Source organism: Lepidochelys olivacea, assembly GCF_965140295.1.
Source record: "Lepidochelys olivacea isolate rLepOli2 genome assembly, chromosome: 1".
Taxonomy (NCBI): domain Eukaryota; kingdom Metazoa; phylum Chordata; order Testudines; family Cheloniidae; genus Lepidochelys; species Lepidochelys olivacea.
In genome coordinates, this window is record NC_140411.1 from 123,781,726 (window position 1) to 123,798,821 (window position 17,096).

The 17,096-nt window shown below is 39.5% G+C and overlaps 1 protein-coding gene across 1 annotated transcript in view; it reads left to right on the forward strand.

Moving 5' to 3' along the window:
* The window catches only part of GABRG3 (gamma-aminobutyric acid type A receptor subunit gamma3), a 530,598-nt gene extending 514,058 nt beyond the window's left edge, over positions 1-16,540 (forward strand). The window contains exons 7-10 of the mRNA XM_084610241.1: positions 1,300-1,452; positions 10,137-10,333; positions 12,556-12,585; positions 15,055-16,540. Of these exons, the coding sequence (XP_084466367.1) occupies positions 1,300-1,452; positions 10,137-10,333; positions 12,556-12,585; positions 15,055-15,333 (659 nt within the window). The 3' untranslated portion in view covers positions 15,334-16,540. The remainder of the gene's footprint in view (positions 1-1,299; positions 1,453-10,136; positions 10,334-12,555; positions 12,586-15,054) is intronic.
* The last annotated feature ends 556 nt before the right edge of the window (positions 16,541-17,096 follow it).

Genomic DNA, 17,096 nt, shown 5'->3' on the forward strand with positions numbered 1-17,096 from the left:
TGAGGTGCTGTATAGTAAACCAGTAAACATAGACATAGGGTTATACTCTTCCCAGTGTCAATTATTGAGAGTTATGCACATGTATCAATAAACTCAGTCGTGTACTTACATCATATTCTGTTCTCAGACCTCACAGATCCCAGTTCAATAACAAATAAGATCACACAATCATTATTGCTTTCACGTAGAACTCCTTAGGGCCTGATAATCACAGAGAATTTTATCTTCTATAGGTTGGGAGCAGAAGAGCTCTCCACAGGCTAGGGTGGTTTACATACATAAATCAGAAAACCCACACTGTTTTATACCTTCTCAAAGACAAGACACATACCTACGCACTGCACTGTAGGCACAGCACTCTGCAAAATACTATGGTATGCTAATTTTTGTTCTTTTAATTCTTGCTTACAGAGCTGTATTTCTGATATAATTTGGACACCACTGAGCTGAGGGGTACAACATAAAACCCTAGATAGACAGAAAACGAAATTTACAAATGGTGGTGGTATGTACTTTACTGACACAAGGGAACATTTTATGCCAACTATTCAATAATACATTTGGTACTAAAGAATACTGAAATGTTACCAATCACAAAGAACATAGAAAATATTGTTAAGAGGCCTCGAGAGAGGATGCTATACTTTGTCTTGTTACTGTGTGATAGAAAACTTGATTTGAGGCTAATTAAGGCTTTCCCACATTGAGCTTTCAATGTCTGTGAACAAGTTCTCAGTTTATGGGGAAAGTTTGTGTGCTTCATCTTGCATAAGGACCCCTAGCAGCTGGTGTAGAGCAGCATTATGGTTCTAGGGGGAAAAGGTGAAGCCGATCAAATCCAGAATCAGGTGTTTGGAAGGGAAGGTGCATCCATAGGAGGGAAGGCAGAGGGAAGGTGAAATGGCCACTGCAAGTTTGTCGGAAGTTAGTAGCCTAGTGATACTTGCCATAGAATCATTCTGAAGTTCCAGCCTCAGGAAGCAGAGAGGCCTCGGGAAAACCCATTAGTCAAGCTCAGGTGAGAGGAAGAACCTTGTGTCCACTCCCCGCCTCACACCAGCTGTCCAGAAACATTGAAATTTCTATCAAAGGGATAAAACACAGGAAGTTCTGAGTAAGAAAGCTTTAATTCAGCTGCATTGTGCCTGGGCTTTTTTGCACAGATGGTCTCAGAACACAAGGAAATATTTCATACACTGCATATTTGAAACAATACTTGCTCTAAAGATTACCAGTGAGGCAAATGAGTAACGGAAGTTCATCACAATATCCTTTTTGGCTTCTTTCCTGTTGTTGCAGGTGATTACATAGTCATGACTATATACTTCGATTTAAGTAGAAGAATGGGATACTTCACTATTCAAACATACATACCCTGCATCTTAACAGTTGTGTTATCCTGGGTATCGTTCTGGATTAAAAAAGATGCCACACCAGCAAGAACAGCACTAGGTAAGGTCTTAATTCTTTCTGTTCTATGTCTGTGTTGAATATTAACAAATATCCTGCTTTACCATTTGAAAATTTCATCTCCTTTCCGATTAGAAAACCAATGTCTCTGGGCACTAGATATATACTGTACATCGTCACAGCCAGTTCCTACAGGCCCAAAAGCCAGTTGTGACAAGGGAATTTGGTATTTGAGTTTTAAAGTGACAATTAAAAATGAATGACTCTGCCACTTGTTTTGCTTGCATAATAGCTCAAAATAAATGATTGCCTCCCTAATCCTTCTGTGGTTTCTCTAGTCGGATTTTTGAATGATTGGCACAGTAGACTGCTTCCTTCCTTCCGTCCTTAAGCTGCTGTTCCTTATGTTATAGTTATAGACAGACAAATGTTGATGGAATAAGAAGAAAATTGTCCAAAATGATGATGCTTGAGTTCCTAGAGCTAGGTACATAAATAAGAGTCCTGTTTTTCGAAGGTGCTGGCAGCTCTCTAGCAGCTCTGAAAATCAGGTCGCTTATATACGTGTCAAAGTGTGGATTTAGGTGCTTAACTTTAGGCTCTGTTAAAAAATAATTGGGCAGAATTTTCAAAGTCTAACACAAACACTGCAGGTTGTGCAAGTATCAGGAACGCAGGGGCGGGGTTGTAACAGGAGATTAACTACGTACACATTAAAACAAAAGGAAAGACACTTGGGGCTCCATTGTGGCTGGTATGCCAGAACCCTGGTCAGTGTGCCCATCCCAGAAATAGCACATGGGAGATTTTGCCTCAAGGAAGCATAATCTTTCCAAGAGCTGCTCTGCACCCAATGGGGCACTCACTTTGCACAACTCTTATGCTGACACAAATAGCCTCTCCCTTTAGAGAAAATACCGGAGGTGGGGGATGGCAGATGGAGGAGGATCAGGGCTGTGGTCTCATTATCCCCTTTTGGCTGAGTAGTTCCCTAGGAATGAACAGGGACTTCTGTTGCGGGGGCGGGAGGACTCCTATAACAGGGGGAGGCCTTTTTCACAAAGCTTTCTGACCCTCCTAGCAGCTATGCATGGGTTATCACCATCTGCTCCTTTTCTATACAGGAAAAAATATTTTAAAATGACTTCTTGAACTGAAAATGATCATGAGTCCTTATCTCAACCTGTTTCTGCAAGCTATCTTACTAAGATCACACTGGGGAGCTAGACTCTTTGAGGAATTCCTCATACCCTCCAGTTTGTTCTCTCCCAAAGTCACAACAGGAAGCCATTTAGTTCAAGACTGCAACATTTATTGGCTGTTCAGAATGCCTCAGTCCAGCATTATCATTTCTTCCAGCACATGAGTGAACCAGGGCAGCCACCTACCTCCTGAGTGATGTAGCTTCCAGAAATTTGCTGGAAGGCATATGCTGTAGGCATAAATATGCTGTAGGCATAAAGATGAAAATTTCAAATGTGCTTAAGGGATTTAGGAGCTTAAATCTCACCAGAAGGTATTGGGCTACTAAATCCCTTAAGCATGTTTGAAAATTTTAGCAAAGTCCATAACTCAGTGAGGCATGGGATGTATGCCTATGTTGCTGTGCAGCCATTTATTAAGGTTTGTCAGCACCTGGCTTGAACCATTCTGCATCACATAAATAAGCAAAACTGACATCTTAAAATGATGGTCCAGCTCATCACAATGAATGACAGCAGAAATATGTTACTAAAAATATGTTTTAAGTATAGGCTTTCCACTAGCTACCACTTCGTTTCAGCAATGAATCCAAATGTCAGCTGTTCCTGCTGTAAGTACACAGCCCATCTTGCTACAGGGCTAAATGAGCCTTTATTCTTAGTGAATGACAGGGAACATCTCTTCAGCTCATAGATGGTTCATTATGATGGAGATATGCAACAGGAGCAGTAACGGGAAGAGAGTTGGGAGAACTTGCAATAAGACTGCTGAGAGCATACATTAGTTAATTAAAACCAAATAACGCAACACTAAAAAATCACTTCCCATGAGCTCAACACAAAATCATAAATGTCCCAACTCCACTCCAGAAATTCACAAACCTTAGCAAACCTTTTGACAAATGTGCTCTGATTTTCTTGCGTGTAACGCTCCGAATCCTGCTGAGTGTTGCATTGGTAAGCTTTGAATTGAACAGCTATATACTATAAATGTCCTTCAGAATTCCAGATATGCATCATTTGAACTCCATTTTCCAAAAACAAAAGACTAGAGGCCTGATTCTTATTTACAGTATTGTGCCTCTACATTGTTACTCTAGCAGTAGAAAGGGGCTTTAAAATCTACACCCATTTTAAGACGATTTTCAACTGCCAGTGGGGTATAAGGATGCCTTAGTGTAAATGAGAATCAGGCCTTAGAGTACTAATGCAATTCTCTTAAATTAGTGTATTAATAGAGACAAGGAAAGATTAACCACAGTGTGTCAATAAACGTGTGAGACAATATTGTGTACTGAAGAATCACAAATCACCCATCTGGATAATGTTTCACAATGCCTGATTTTCATTAAAAACAACAAACTAGGAGAAAAAAAGCGTCAAGTGCTTTCTCTTACTAGAAACAGCTTGCTTTGTGCTATCTCTCAGAAAGCTTCCTGTACTTATACTGCACAGGTCCATTTCCAAACTAATTAGACAAGAGTGAAGGTTAGAATTTTAGTCACACCAATGTATTGTCTTTGAATTTTCCTGAAAACCACTATCCAATAGGAACAAGACATTCTGATAGCAATGGGTGGGTGTCAAATTAGAAACTAAGCTAAAGTTTTCCAAGCAGTCTAGATGTATTAGGTGCCCAACTCCTTTTGGTTAGATAGACTCCAGAGAAATCCATTTAGATACACTCTGAGAAATAATTAAACCTTTAGTTACTGGTCTAAAAATATAAAGGTTTCAGAGTAGCAGCCGTGTTAGTCTATATTCGCAAAAAGAAAAGGAGTACTTGTGGCATCTTAGAGACTAACAATTTTATTTGAGCATAAGCTTTCATGAGCTACAGCTCATTTCATCGGATGCATTCAGTGAATGCATTCAGCTGTAGCTCACAAAAGCTTATGCTCAAATAAATTTGTTAGTCTCTAAGGTGCCACAAGTACTCCTTTTCTTTTTTAAAAAATATAAACTACAAAAAGCGACTAGAAAGTAGTGCATAGGTGGGACATATGTCTTTGTGCACCATTAGAGCCCAAATGTCTCCCAATGGTCAGTTTACTGTAAATCTTCAGAATAGCCACATTAGTGCTCTTTATTTGCTTTAGTGCACTTACATAATTTGAACAAGAAATCTGTCTGAATTGAAAAGTAGCATACATTGTACCCGCTTCTAAAAATAGTTGTGTGCATTTGTGTGTAACACAGCTAACGGCTACTCACTGAAATAATCCTGGGTTTTCTAGATCATTAGTGCTAATCAGTCAAAATGATTTATAGACTCGGGGAAGGGGGCAAATTTGCCCCCAGTGTAACTTCATTGACTTAAATGGCATTACGTCAGGGAAAAAATTTCACTCCCTGAAATTAATGAGTAATGTGCTGAGCTATTGGCAACTGCTCTGGGTTGTATGAAATAAAGGCTTTACCCCCCTTCTGCACAGTTATCAGTAATAAGCTACTTATATACTAAAATAATGAAATAGGGGATATTTGGTTCTGAGAGGACAATAGAACTGTAGTAATAATCCCTATTATGGCACATACACAAACACTAGCACCTGAATATGAAGATCTCAAAGTGTTGGGGTTTCTTTTTAGAAAGATGGGTATCATTTTCCCTGCTTTACAAACCAACGGATGAGGAACAGAGAGATGAAGTTACCCTCACATCACACTGAGTCAGTGTCAGAGATGGGCAGAGAATGCACGAGTCCTGACTTCCAGTTATGTGTTCTAATCACTAGACTATGCTCCCTCCTTGTGTAAATGCCTCCCTTTACAGAGCTGGAACTGCTTTCTAGTATTTCTACTTCTCATTAACTATGAAAATTACCTTCTTCCAAAGCTACCAATCTAGATATGTTGGCAGGCGTTTGAAGAGAAGAAAAATTATACTGGGTAAACTATGGGGGTGTTTTTCTTGAAATTCAGAGGGTTTAATTTAACTGAAGCTTTCAGCAAACTGCCTTCTTTTTATATATATAAAAGATTTATATATATATATATATGGTGTGTTAGCACATACCATTATCTGATACCATTATGATTGTTACCATATAGCATCTGAAATTGCAAGTGTCAAAAAGACAGCAGTTGTCAAGCCCGACGATGGCACTTAATAAAAACTCACATCATTTTCCTTTCAATTCCATCCTTCAGTCACTTACATTTTGAAAATGAATTTAGTGCTCATGAAAGGTGCTGAGATTGGAAGATGGAGAAAATGAAATCCGTATCTACAAACTAGCTACAGCTTGGGCATCAGTAGTATGTCCTCAACGTGCCATTACTCCTGCCTGGCGGAAGGTACCCTTAGATGTAAGAGGGTAATTGAGCCTCTCTAACCATGTAATCCAGGTGTCCTCTAAGACTGCCAGATTCAGACCACTAATTTTCTTTGCATAGTGAAGTCCTGTAAGCAGCTATTGGATGGTAAAATATTAATGTAAGTATTGATCATGATTCAGTCATACCAATGACCTAAAGGTAAAACATTTTTCACCCATTGTGAATCCCCTGAGCTATCTTAGTTTGCTGGAAAGTTTTATTTCATTTATAAAATAGTAAATTTAGTATTGATGTCATTGACAGCAAATACATTTTAACACATACACTTCTCTGAGGGTGTTAATGCCAGCTGTGACATGAAGCTGTTGAAATGAGATCAGGATGACTCTGACAGTAAATTCAGATCTTTGGTAGGTTTTAAAAGTCTGCTGAAATATGACAGACAGTTTTGGAGCATTGCAAATTTTAGAACAGGGTGGAAGGAAGGATAAGAGATCTATCATAGGGCCTCCTGGACATCATCCCCAAAAATGATCTCACACAGAACAGCAGTGAGGCCAGGGTAAAGAATCTAGATACTATTTTGGGGAAAAAATAGGTGTTGGTTCTTACTGATGTATATGGCATCTAGATATACACTGTTGATGTATAGTGTTTTATGCCTTTTTTTTCCATTCCTGCTCCCTATGTGATACTATAAAACAGATTTTCATGTTTAAAAACAGCGTTTCTATTGCTTATACACAATTAAAGACTGGACTAAATTTGTATTACTTCAAAAATAGCTCTCAGTGCTTGTTTATTGTATTTGTTCTCAGGGTAGCCATTCCCACCATTCACATCACTCTGGTTACACTCTATTTTTAGTGTGATAACTCAATCAGAGCTCACTCAGGTATGTCTCCGAAAGCTGGAATTTACACCTGCCAGCTCCAGTGCAGACATACCCTAAGCAATGGCATCTTATTTGCATAAAGTCTGACTATTTGAACTCTGTGAAGGTGGAGATGAAATCCAGCCCCAAGCCAGGGGTGAAAAGATGCTACACACTTTCCCCTGTGGCTGCCCTTTCAAGTGCCACTGCGTCTGCAACTCTGACCCAGCTCCTGCCTATTCCTACTATGGTCTTCTGTCTAACTAGGTTCTGATCCTAGCACCCATCAGTATGGTATCCAAGTGTCATACTGCATGGAGTTGCAATATCTATCTTTGGGGTCCATAGTTTTAAATGAATGGTTTATGTATGATTGTGTTCAACTCCATGGGGGAGGGGTACCATGACTCCTCCAGAAACTAAAAGCAGTGGGCGGTAATTAAGGCAAATCAGCCAGCTTATAAACCTCCCTCCCAGAGAAGTTCCCCTTCCGGGGGCGAGGGTGGGCGAGGGCTCACATATACTGGTTCAAACTGGATTCTCCAGAGAACAACAGTCAAAGGAAGGACTTTTGGATAAATATCCTGAGTTTAAACTGACTCAGGGACTTCTTTCTTATCCAGCAAATGGACAGGAACCCCTGTCCAAGGGTGGGGGGGGCATTCCTTGCAGAAGGGGTGGAAGGACTTGGCCTACTTGGGTCCCATAAGACCGATGGGTGCCCTCTGGTAAGCTTTCATCATGCATATAGAAAAGTTTATTGTTTTTATATGTTTTCTCTGTAATGCTTTTACCTTAAGAATAAATGTGCTCTCTTAGAAGAAGTTGTGGTAACTTGTATCTGCTGGCAATACACTAGTCATAGCCCGTGGAGAGAAAGCAAAGGCAGACTTGCTTGCTAGGGATATTGCAGTGTAGTTCAGGGAGCAGTGCAGCCTTAAAACATGGTGTCAGGAGGGAGTGAGAAACAAGTTTCCGCCATGGAGAGGTAATGTCTGGGAGCCCTTGAGGGACCATGGACAGGGAATACAGGTGCAGTTATCCTGAAACTATGACAAAGTACCCTCCAAGACTAAGAACAAAAATCTCTGTCTTCTTTTTCAGGAAGTGTAGTTTAGGGGTTTGGTTTTTTAATATAAAATAAAAGATTGAGTGAGCCGTGGGAGTGTAAAAGTGTTGTTGCCAGAACACTCAGTCAAAGAGATGCATTTTGCATGGAGGCTGTGATTGTGGCCAGGTTCTTAGTTACTTTCCGTTCATTTAGATGAGGAGTTCCAATGTCTGGGCGAAGCTCCCATGGTCCCAAATTGTCCCTTTTGTCTGTAATTTCATTGTGCCTGTAGAACAGACTGATCACTGGAGGCCATAGTGAGAGAGAGAGAGTCTCCCTGTTAGCAAAGAACAACTCTGTGAATCAAGACAGAGACTATGAACTGGCTGTGGGTTCATGGGGGAATCAGTGCAAAGCTCTGCTGTGATGTGTTGCTGAGCAGGGATGTGGTTGTGTTCTGAAGGAGCAGAAGCTTTTTCAGGATATTGGACTTCCTACCTTGATACAGAGAATCATAGTAGTTGAGCATGGAGTTACGGGTGCATGGATTACTGGGGCCACATCTGTCTCTGATAGGTTCAGGCATGACATTTTAGAAGTGGAAGTTTTTTGCCTCCATTATTATTTGGGTATCTAGGTATCTCCAAGGTCTGAGAGCCACTGAGTTCAGTGGCTCTTATGGAAGAGAAAAATTACTCAGAGCACTCCCTTCTTTCCATCAGCATCACCTCAGGCTTGTCTGGTTCAGCTTCAGCAAACTGCTCTTTATCCTGATGCTGATGTCAGAGGCACATTTTAGACCCCTGACAGATAGCATTATTTACCCTTTGACATAAAGGAGATGTAGAGCTGCATGGTGTAAACATTCTGCTAGCACTTCAGCTTCTAGCTCTCCCCGTGGTTTTATAGCTCTTAAATATGATATGGGAGAGGACTGGATCCTTGTGAATCACTTTAGTCCATAACAAACACTACAAATCAAGTGCCGACAGTTTTTTATGAAGAAAAGAGTAAAGTTAGGTAAATGTAATCCATAGACATTGCTATATCGGTATCAAAAAGAGTGCTATATGTGGGCAGTAATTTTACTGTGAAGCATAGGTTTTGTCACCCCACTGATATTTCAAACGCTGCATGCTGCTGCAAAACATTCTTCTTCTTTTTGTTGTTAACATTGTTTATATCTATACTGTTTTAAATCATGTCTTTTGGAGTGTATTTCAAAGGGTGCTTTACATTCTTCCAAGCCATCCCGGAGTTCTTATTTTTAATTTTTCTGTAAAAGCCTTGTGATTCCCCCAAAAAAGTATTGTCAATACTAGTCCAAAAATGGAAACATTGTCTTTATTTCTCAGGCAGAGCGACTTCCAGATTTGAACAATGCACACAAACAGCTTTCACTTCCAGTACAAACCAGATTGTGTGGTTTCAGCATATTTTACATCAAGATCATTCATATTAGATTAAATATTAGTCTGTCCATCCAAGATACCATATTTGAAAGAATGGATTCTGAACTAAACTGGCCACTTTCTTCAAATTACAGTAGCAGTTCATATAAGCCACAATTTTCATCCGGGCTACATACATGGGGTCAGAGAGAGAATTTTAATGTGTAAGGCCTCAATCCTGTAAATTGATAACATCTGGACAAACTGCTGCTGCTGTTGATTGATATTGACCTCAGCTAGTGAGGCTGTGCATGGAAGCAACAGTTGGCCAGCAAGCTGCCAATTGCAGGACTAGGGCCTAAATCCTTATTGACAATTACAGCTGGTCAAAAAAAAATAATAAAAAAATCAAAATTTCCTTTGACAAACAAGGGCTTTTTGACTTTGTGTGTGAAATTTTGTTTTCATCAACATTTTTCAGTTTTTAATTGAAAAACCCAAACCCTAATTTTTCCAGGTTTAGGTATTTCCCCACTTTTCTGTCTCCTTTCACCCCGCACCTGCCACTGAAACAGGAGAAAGAAAAGGGGAATAGGGAGGGAAAGGCACTGAATAGGGAGGGGCACTGAAAAAAGAAAAATGTAGGAATTTCAGGAGAGGGGTATTAAAAATACCAAAGGCAAATGTTTCATTGGGTTTGAAATATTTTGTGCAAACTATTTACCTGCTCTACTGAGGATTTAATTTTTCACTCAATGTTTTATGTTAACCACTATTCAGTGATCCATTGATATCATATGGGGATGATCAGTTTCCTTTAACTGCTTGGTGGGATGTTAGTCCCCTATCTTGTGTATGTTTCCAAAGTTTCTGCTTTGCTATTAAGAAATGATATGTATACATTTAAATGCAATTTCTGTGTGCAGGTATTACCACTGTATTGACCATGACAACATTGAGTACCATTGCAAGAAAGTCTTTACCCCGTGTCTCCTACGTCACTGCCATGGATCTGTTTGTGACTGTATGCTTTTTATTTGTCTTTGCTGCTCTGATGGAGTATGCAACCCTGAACTACTACTCAAGCTGCAGGAAGCCAAACTGTACCAAGAAGAAAAAGTCGGTAAGATGTGGTCACCTAAGATTACTAATGAAGGGCACAGAGCATAATACAGAGAGGGAATCTTTCACACAGCCAGTCATGGCAATGGTCCATCCATATGCTTTTGCAAAGTAACACCCCACTCCCCCTTGCCCAGACCCTCCCTAATTCTTGATCAATTCCAGCAAGCAGGTGGGAAAGTAGTTCCTGTAGGCATCAAGCATGCTGCTGCCAAATGCAATACCTTCCACAACTGCAGTCCTTCTTTCTATTCCTTTCCCTGCCTTTCAGCTGTGCAGCTGAGTGGAAAGGAAAGTGGCTCCCCCACTGAAAAAAAATCTAGAGATACTTAAGTAGCATAGATTCCTTGCCCAGCCCCAGTTGCAAGGATTTTTGAATAAGGCCTTAAGGAGTGAAAGTGGGGGAAGAGGGAGACAGGCCCCTGAGCTGAGGGAATGAGGAACTGAGAGGGTGCAGCAGAGGTGTATACAACAGAATGTGAGGGGTAAATGGGGGGGTTGGGGCACATCACAGGAAGAGCAGAGAATGACGAGTTGCAGTAAGGATGAAGGGTGGGTGAGTTTATATGTATGGGAGTGCAGAAAGTGAAGAGTGGGGCTTCAGAAAATAAATAGGAAGTGTGTATGAATGTACAGAGGGTGGAGAGAGTGAAAGGTGGATGTGTACCTGGTTGGGGGTGTGACAGAGAGAGTAAGTGGTGGGTGTGACGAGTGTGAGCATCAGTGCTGCATGGAGATGGTGCTGAAGTTAACATGAGTGGAGGCAGAAGTGATATCCTGTGTATGAATTGCCAAATCTATTAACAAACAAATTTATCATGCACTTTTCATTGCATCACCTGCCCCTCAAAAGAAATTATCTCCCCAGGATTTATTTAACCCCAACCTGCCACCGAAATGATTCCTTCTTCCTCTTCTCTCTCCCCAGTCTGAAATTCCCACCAAAAAATTATACCCGTACATGGCCCAGGTCAGACAAAGTTCAGTCCTGCATCTTTAATAGCTTTTCCATATACATAAACACACCAGCTATTAAGTCTGTTATCTGATGGCTCTTCATCTCTAGAAACATGAGTTTTATACTACTCAGAAGCGTTGATTCCCAGGTCTCTACCACTCCAGTGGGAACCAACACTTGTTCCTAGCTCTATAAGCAAATGAGATAGTAAACTTTAAAACGGTCATTTTTAAGTTCAGAAAACAGCTTTAGGTCATTTTTAGAGTGTTTGTTTCCCTCTGAGCCCAGTACAATTGGACTCATGGCAGCAAAGGCACCTGCCAGAGGGACATACAAGTAGTCCCCTCCAAAAACTCTAAAATAAACTGTTCTTAAATATTTTCCCAGGAGAATGTTGTTGTTCACTTTATGAGACATTACAGTGGAGTGAAGTGCAAATTCAGAAAGCAAGAGATCAAAGATAGAACTAGTGACGAGGAAACTGAGGAAGTAGAAGTAGCTCACTCACTCAAAACATTTAATGGAAAAAAGGAGTCAGAGAGGTTGACGGAAGTTTTGTTTTTTCAGGCTGGGGGAAGGAAACATGTTCATTTGAAATCAAAGAGGTGAAACATGAGAGAAGAGAGGGTGAGAAGAAGGGGATTAAAGAGAGGTCAAGGGAAAAGAGGAAGAAGGAAGGAGAAGACAGGATTCAGGAAATAAGTCATGAAGTGGAAAGACAGTAAAATAAAGGACTAATAGGGGAAAAATGAGTACAAGCTAGAATAATAGATAGCCAAGAGCCAATTCAATGAAAATTCCATTAAACTTCTAAAATAGTCCTTATACATGTATGTTGTATATGAAAGGCAACATGAGAAGGGTGCTACTGAAAGTAATTCTACAGCATGCTAGAAGTGAGCTGCCTTTGAGAAAATGGAAAAGATAATAGTGTGGAAAGGCTGAATGCAGAAAATATGGCAGTTATTAGAAGGACACGTTTAAGGGGTATATGTCAAGATGAGGAAATAATGCTAACACTAGGGAGGTGTCTTAACTGAAAATCTGGCAGTTTGCTAAGTGACATGAGAATGAAGGCTGGCTTTGCTATTATTTACTAAATAAATGAAGTCAATGGGTGAAGAAGAATTCTGGGTGGATTAAAGGTTCTGTGGGAGTTTCATGCCTTTGTTAAGGGTTATTTTAAGAAACGTTATTAAAACTAGATGAATATAAAGCAGTAAAGATTTGTTTTCTTCTGAATGATTCTCTTATCTTTATTTGAGCTACCTGATGTCAGTTTTGGTCACATGATGGTGAGTACACTATTTTATTCAATAGCAACAAATGGATGCATGCACATATTGTTGACATCAGTTTGAAATTATTCATGAAATATGCTGTAATGTAATGTCAGGCTTGAGCCTGATTGTGAATGCTCTTCTTCTTTTTTGGTAAAAGGTCAGTTTATTTTCTGGCTTTGGGAGAGGAACATAAATGCCTCTGGCTATAAGCTCTTTCTAAACGATCTAGGATAGCCAAAACTGCCATCTCCTCCTGCCCTATTCTTACCCATGCAACTTTGCATGTCTGCTTTATAAAGTAATATATGGAAACTGTGAATACAAATTATATCATGAAGTTAAACTAACAAAAATGAAGAATTTACAGTTTTCATAGAACTATCATGGGACATATCCTAATAACTATCAAACTGTTAAATAGAGTTTGCATTCAAATTTTCCCCTCGTTTTTTGTTTTTGTTTTTGTTCTTTTTTGGAAAGTTACTCTTCCTCCTAGAGAACTTTGTACATCCCATGTCTGAAATTATTTTCTTCAGCCATTTTTGAATGATTGAGTTTGAATAATTAAGGAGTGCTTGGAGCAGGAGACTGGACCCTGGGTCTCTCACTGGAATAGAGTCATTCTCGCTATTGTGCATGCTCTCGCTCTCTCTGTCTGGTCCAACGATGCTAAGTATTTATCCACAGTAGAACAGCGTCAGCAGGAGAATTTGTGGCATCCCCCCCCACCCAATCAGCATATCTCATAGCTCAGTGATTTGGCATATTCCTGAGAAGCAAGTTCAAATCTGTTCCCCCTCTGGCAGAGGAGGGAATTGAATGTGGGTCTCCAGATGTGTGGTTTAGTCACTGGGCTAAGAGAAGAGTTATAAGGTGGGCATCACCTCTCATCCTTCCTTTGCCCTGTTTTGTGTAGAATGAGGTAAACACCTACCTCATTCTCACAAGAAATGACTTAAGTGCCTAAGCTGCCTGACTCCAGGAGAGGGGTTGCTGCTCATGGATCCCTAGCAGAAATAGGTGCCTCCCTACGGCCTGGACTTAAGCATCTATCACCATGAGAGAGGTGGGGTTTAGAACACACCTCTTTCATCCACATCTCTCATTGGCTCGCCCTGGGAGCTCGCCACCTCATGTGCTGGCATTTGTGGATCATATTGTTAGGTGCATAGCTCTCCTTTTTCATTGTATATGGAGCCTGAGCACTTAACTCCGTCTTTGTGGATCACAGTTTGTTCTTGTGATTTTCTAGGCACCTACAAGCTAGGCATTGTGATATTGGGTGTTGTAATGTGTAAGTTCCTTTGTGGATCCAGGCCAAAGTGGTAGTTTGCAATCTGATAAAGCTGCAGTCAAATGTTATGATAGTGTTTTAGTAGCACAGTATTTAATGCAGAGCTAAAATGGATTTTCTGTGATACCATCCTGTATCATATTATTATTGTTATAGACACTGATATGCATGGTGATCTGGAGACAACAAGGTCTTATGCCAAGGAACTTGCATTCTTAATTAGATGGGTTAATATTAAAGATTAATAAATCCAAAGAGGTTATGAGGAGGGAAATAAGGGAGATGAAAAAAAAAGGAAGGAGAAACTGTACAATTTACTTATTTCATGTATACCTTGGGAATTTTGGCATGTGCTTTTGGGGCCTGATCTAAAGATCAAAGAGGTCAATGAGAGTGTTTCCACTGATTTTAGTAGAAGAGTTGAGTCTGGCAGAGATTTGATGCTTCGGAAAAAGGAGGTTATTACAGGAGAGGGCTGCATGAAAAGAAAATGGACCATGTAGAAGTCAAAGTGTTAAGGAGAGAATGGGTAGAAGAAAGATGAGCCCTACCATATAGGCAGAGGTAGAAAGATAGAGCCTTGAAGATTTCTGAGTATTATTATAAAGAGACTTAAAATACGTTTGCGTCCTGTGATGTTAATTTGAAAGTCTGTGCTTTCTTTTCTAGTCACTCTCAGCTGACTTTTTTTTCATTTTTTGTGATTATTCTCACTCATGCTAAGCTTAGGTGGCATTAATGCAGCATTATTTGCTGATATGGATGAGATTGCTCCATAAAATAACTGATGTGCCCATATGTCTGCTCTAACTATAGTTTTGACACCATTCTTAATTGTAACTTTAGAAAGAGGTGATTTTGATGATCATGTTGTGATATACTGGTAGTGTAAACACATACTTTAAATATGAAAATTGAGTACCTAATGGATAATATGCCTTGAAAACATCTGTGGAGAATACACACCCAGAATTAATTTAACTGATGACTGTATATCAAAATTACTCTATGGAAACCTATTTGCAAAGGCTGTGACATTGATCCTAAATCCAAAAGTGTCAGTTGCACATGCTCAACAAATCTCTAGAATCTATGGGCTTGTTCCTCAGCTGTTTACAGAGTGCTATGTCCACAATCCAAGGCAGCTTTTCAAATGTTTTCTCTTTTTTCCTCCCCCTTCTCCCCAGAACTATTCTGTACTTGATATAAGACCACCGCCTACAGTCATCACATTGAACAATGCCATGTACTGGCAAGAATTTGAAGACACTTGTGTCTATGAGTGTCTGGATGGAAAAGACTGCCAGAGCTTTTTCTGCTGTTATGAAGAATGTAAATCTGGCTCATGGAGGAGAGGACGGATTCACATAGACATCTTAGAACTGGATTCCTATTCCAGAGTCTTTTTTCCAACATCGTTCCTGCTGTTTAACCTGGTCTACTGGGTTGGATACCTCTATCTTTAAGTGTTGCCGGTTGTGATGAAGACTACTGTGTTTTCACACTTCTTGGGATAGTGAACATGAAAAAGTGAAGGAGGACATGGTCAGTTTCATCTCAAATTATAGAGGCCATGTTACCTTTTATCATCACAGAAATCAGTGAAGGATTTTAATATGTAGTTGCCTGAAAAAGAAAAACCTTGAAGAATTCTCCTGACTGCTATTAATTTTAAATACAAGATTCTTACTAAATTCAACTAAATTTGTAGTGTAAGCAATGTTTATTAATAATTCTAATATAATGGAACCTTTACTGTTCTCCCGTGGCATTGAAAGCTAAACAGCATTCAAGCAAAAAACAGAGGTCAAACATTTGATATGGGTTCTTCATTCTTATGTCCCTTTCAAAGTTTCCTCCATTCTCTGGGGCTTAAAGCAACACCCACTGGTGCTAGTTAGCCATGATGCAACTAGAGATGTCTAAGTCCAGACCAACCCAAGCCACCTGCTTTTATTGAGACCTGTTGCTGGGAGATCTTGTCTTAGTTGTCTCTTTGCATGGGAGAAATCACTATAAAATAAAGACAGTTTCTCTGATCCCATCAAACCATGTAAGGTCTCTTCTGCTTCAAAGCTATGGGATTCATAGGCTTAGCCCCCTTTCTGCACACGTTAATTTTAATTTGAGGTGAAAAAGCTGATTTACAAGAATGCTCAGAGTTTGATAACGTCAAAGATGTTGCCTATATCTGAAGTAGCTGCAAGTATTACTTGCAGAGCATTTCAGAGCTTTTTTTAAAAAATAACTGATCAAACATAGCAGGATGGTACGTGATTTCTGGGATAGTTTACTTGCAACTGGACAAGACTTCTGCTTGTTTGTGATATTGTAGCAGACTATAGCTGATAGGACATATGTAAGATTTACTACTTAATAGCACTAGGGGTATGTGATTTTCTGCAGATTACAATTTAATGCAAAGTTCACCCATGCATTTTTCTTCCCCTCCCTTCCCCCTTTAAGTGTTTTCATAGAGTGGAGAAAAAATAAATGTATTCTGTTGCTATAGAGCTAAATCTTGAAGTACTTAATTACAGAAGATTCCCACTGAAGTCAATGGGAGTCTTGTCTGAGTTAAGGACTGAAAAATTTTGACCTATATAGTTCAGTATAAGAGTTTGCGTACGTCAACACTGGATTTAAATCAAAACAGATATTGGATACAGAAAAGACTAGGGGATTTTTTTTTAACAATCAAATAGATTTTAACTTGGAAAAGCATTTTGTATTTTTGGAACATGTTTCACAAATTAAATTATTGAGAATTGTCCATCTTGCAACATTTTAAATATTTCTACAGTGTTAAGAAACTCTTACTTTTTCAGCAAACCCTCAGTAAATATTACTAAGCCAACAGAACTCACATTCTCTACCAAAACCAAATAGCAATGAGTTTTCAGTGCTCTTTGGTTGAAAAATAGCCACATAAAGTAATGAGTGTATTAGACTGTTAGATTAAAATGTGAGTCTCGCCCATGTGTATTTGAAAATAATGTACAGTACATATAATCCCTGTCCTCAAATGGAAACAAAGGTAAAATCCCACAAACGTACATGGTAATACCATGGTAACTACAAGGAACAGTAATTTAGTCATGTTCTTGGAAACACCAATGAATCTCAGTGCTGCTTCTCTCTGTTTTCAGAGTGTTTTTAATTAAACAAATAGCTCACAAGAAACCTAAAAGTAGCTTTTCAAAATATTATTTCTGGTATCATAAAAATA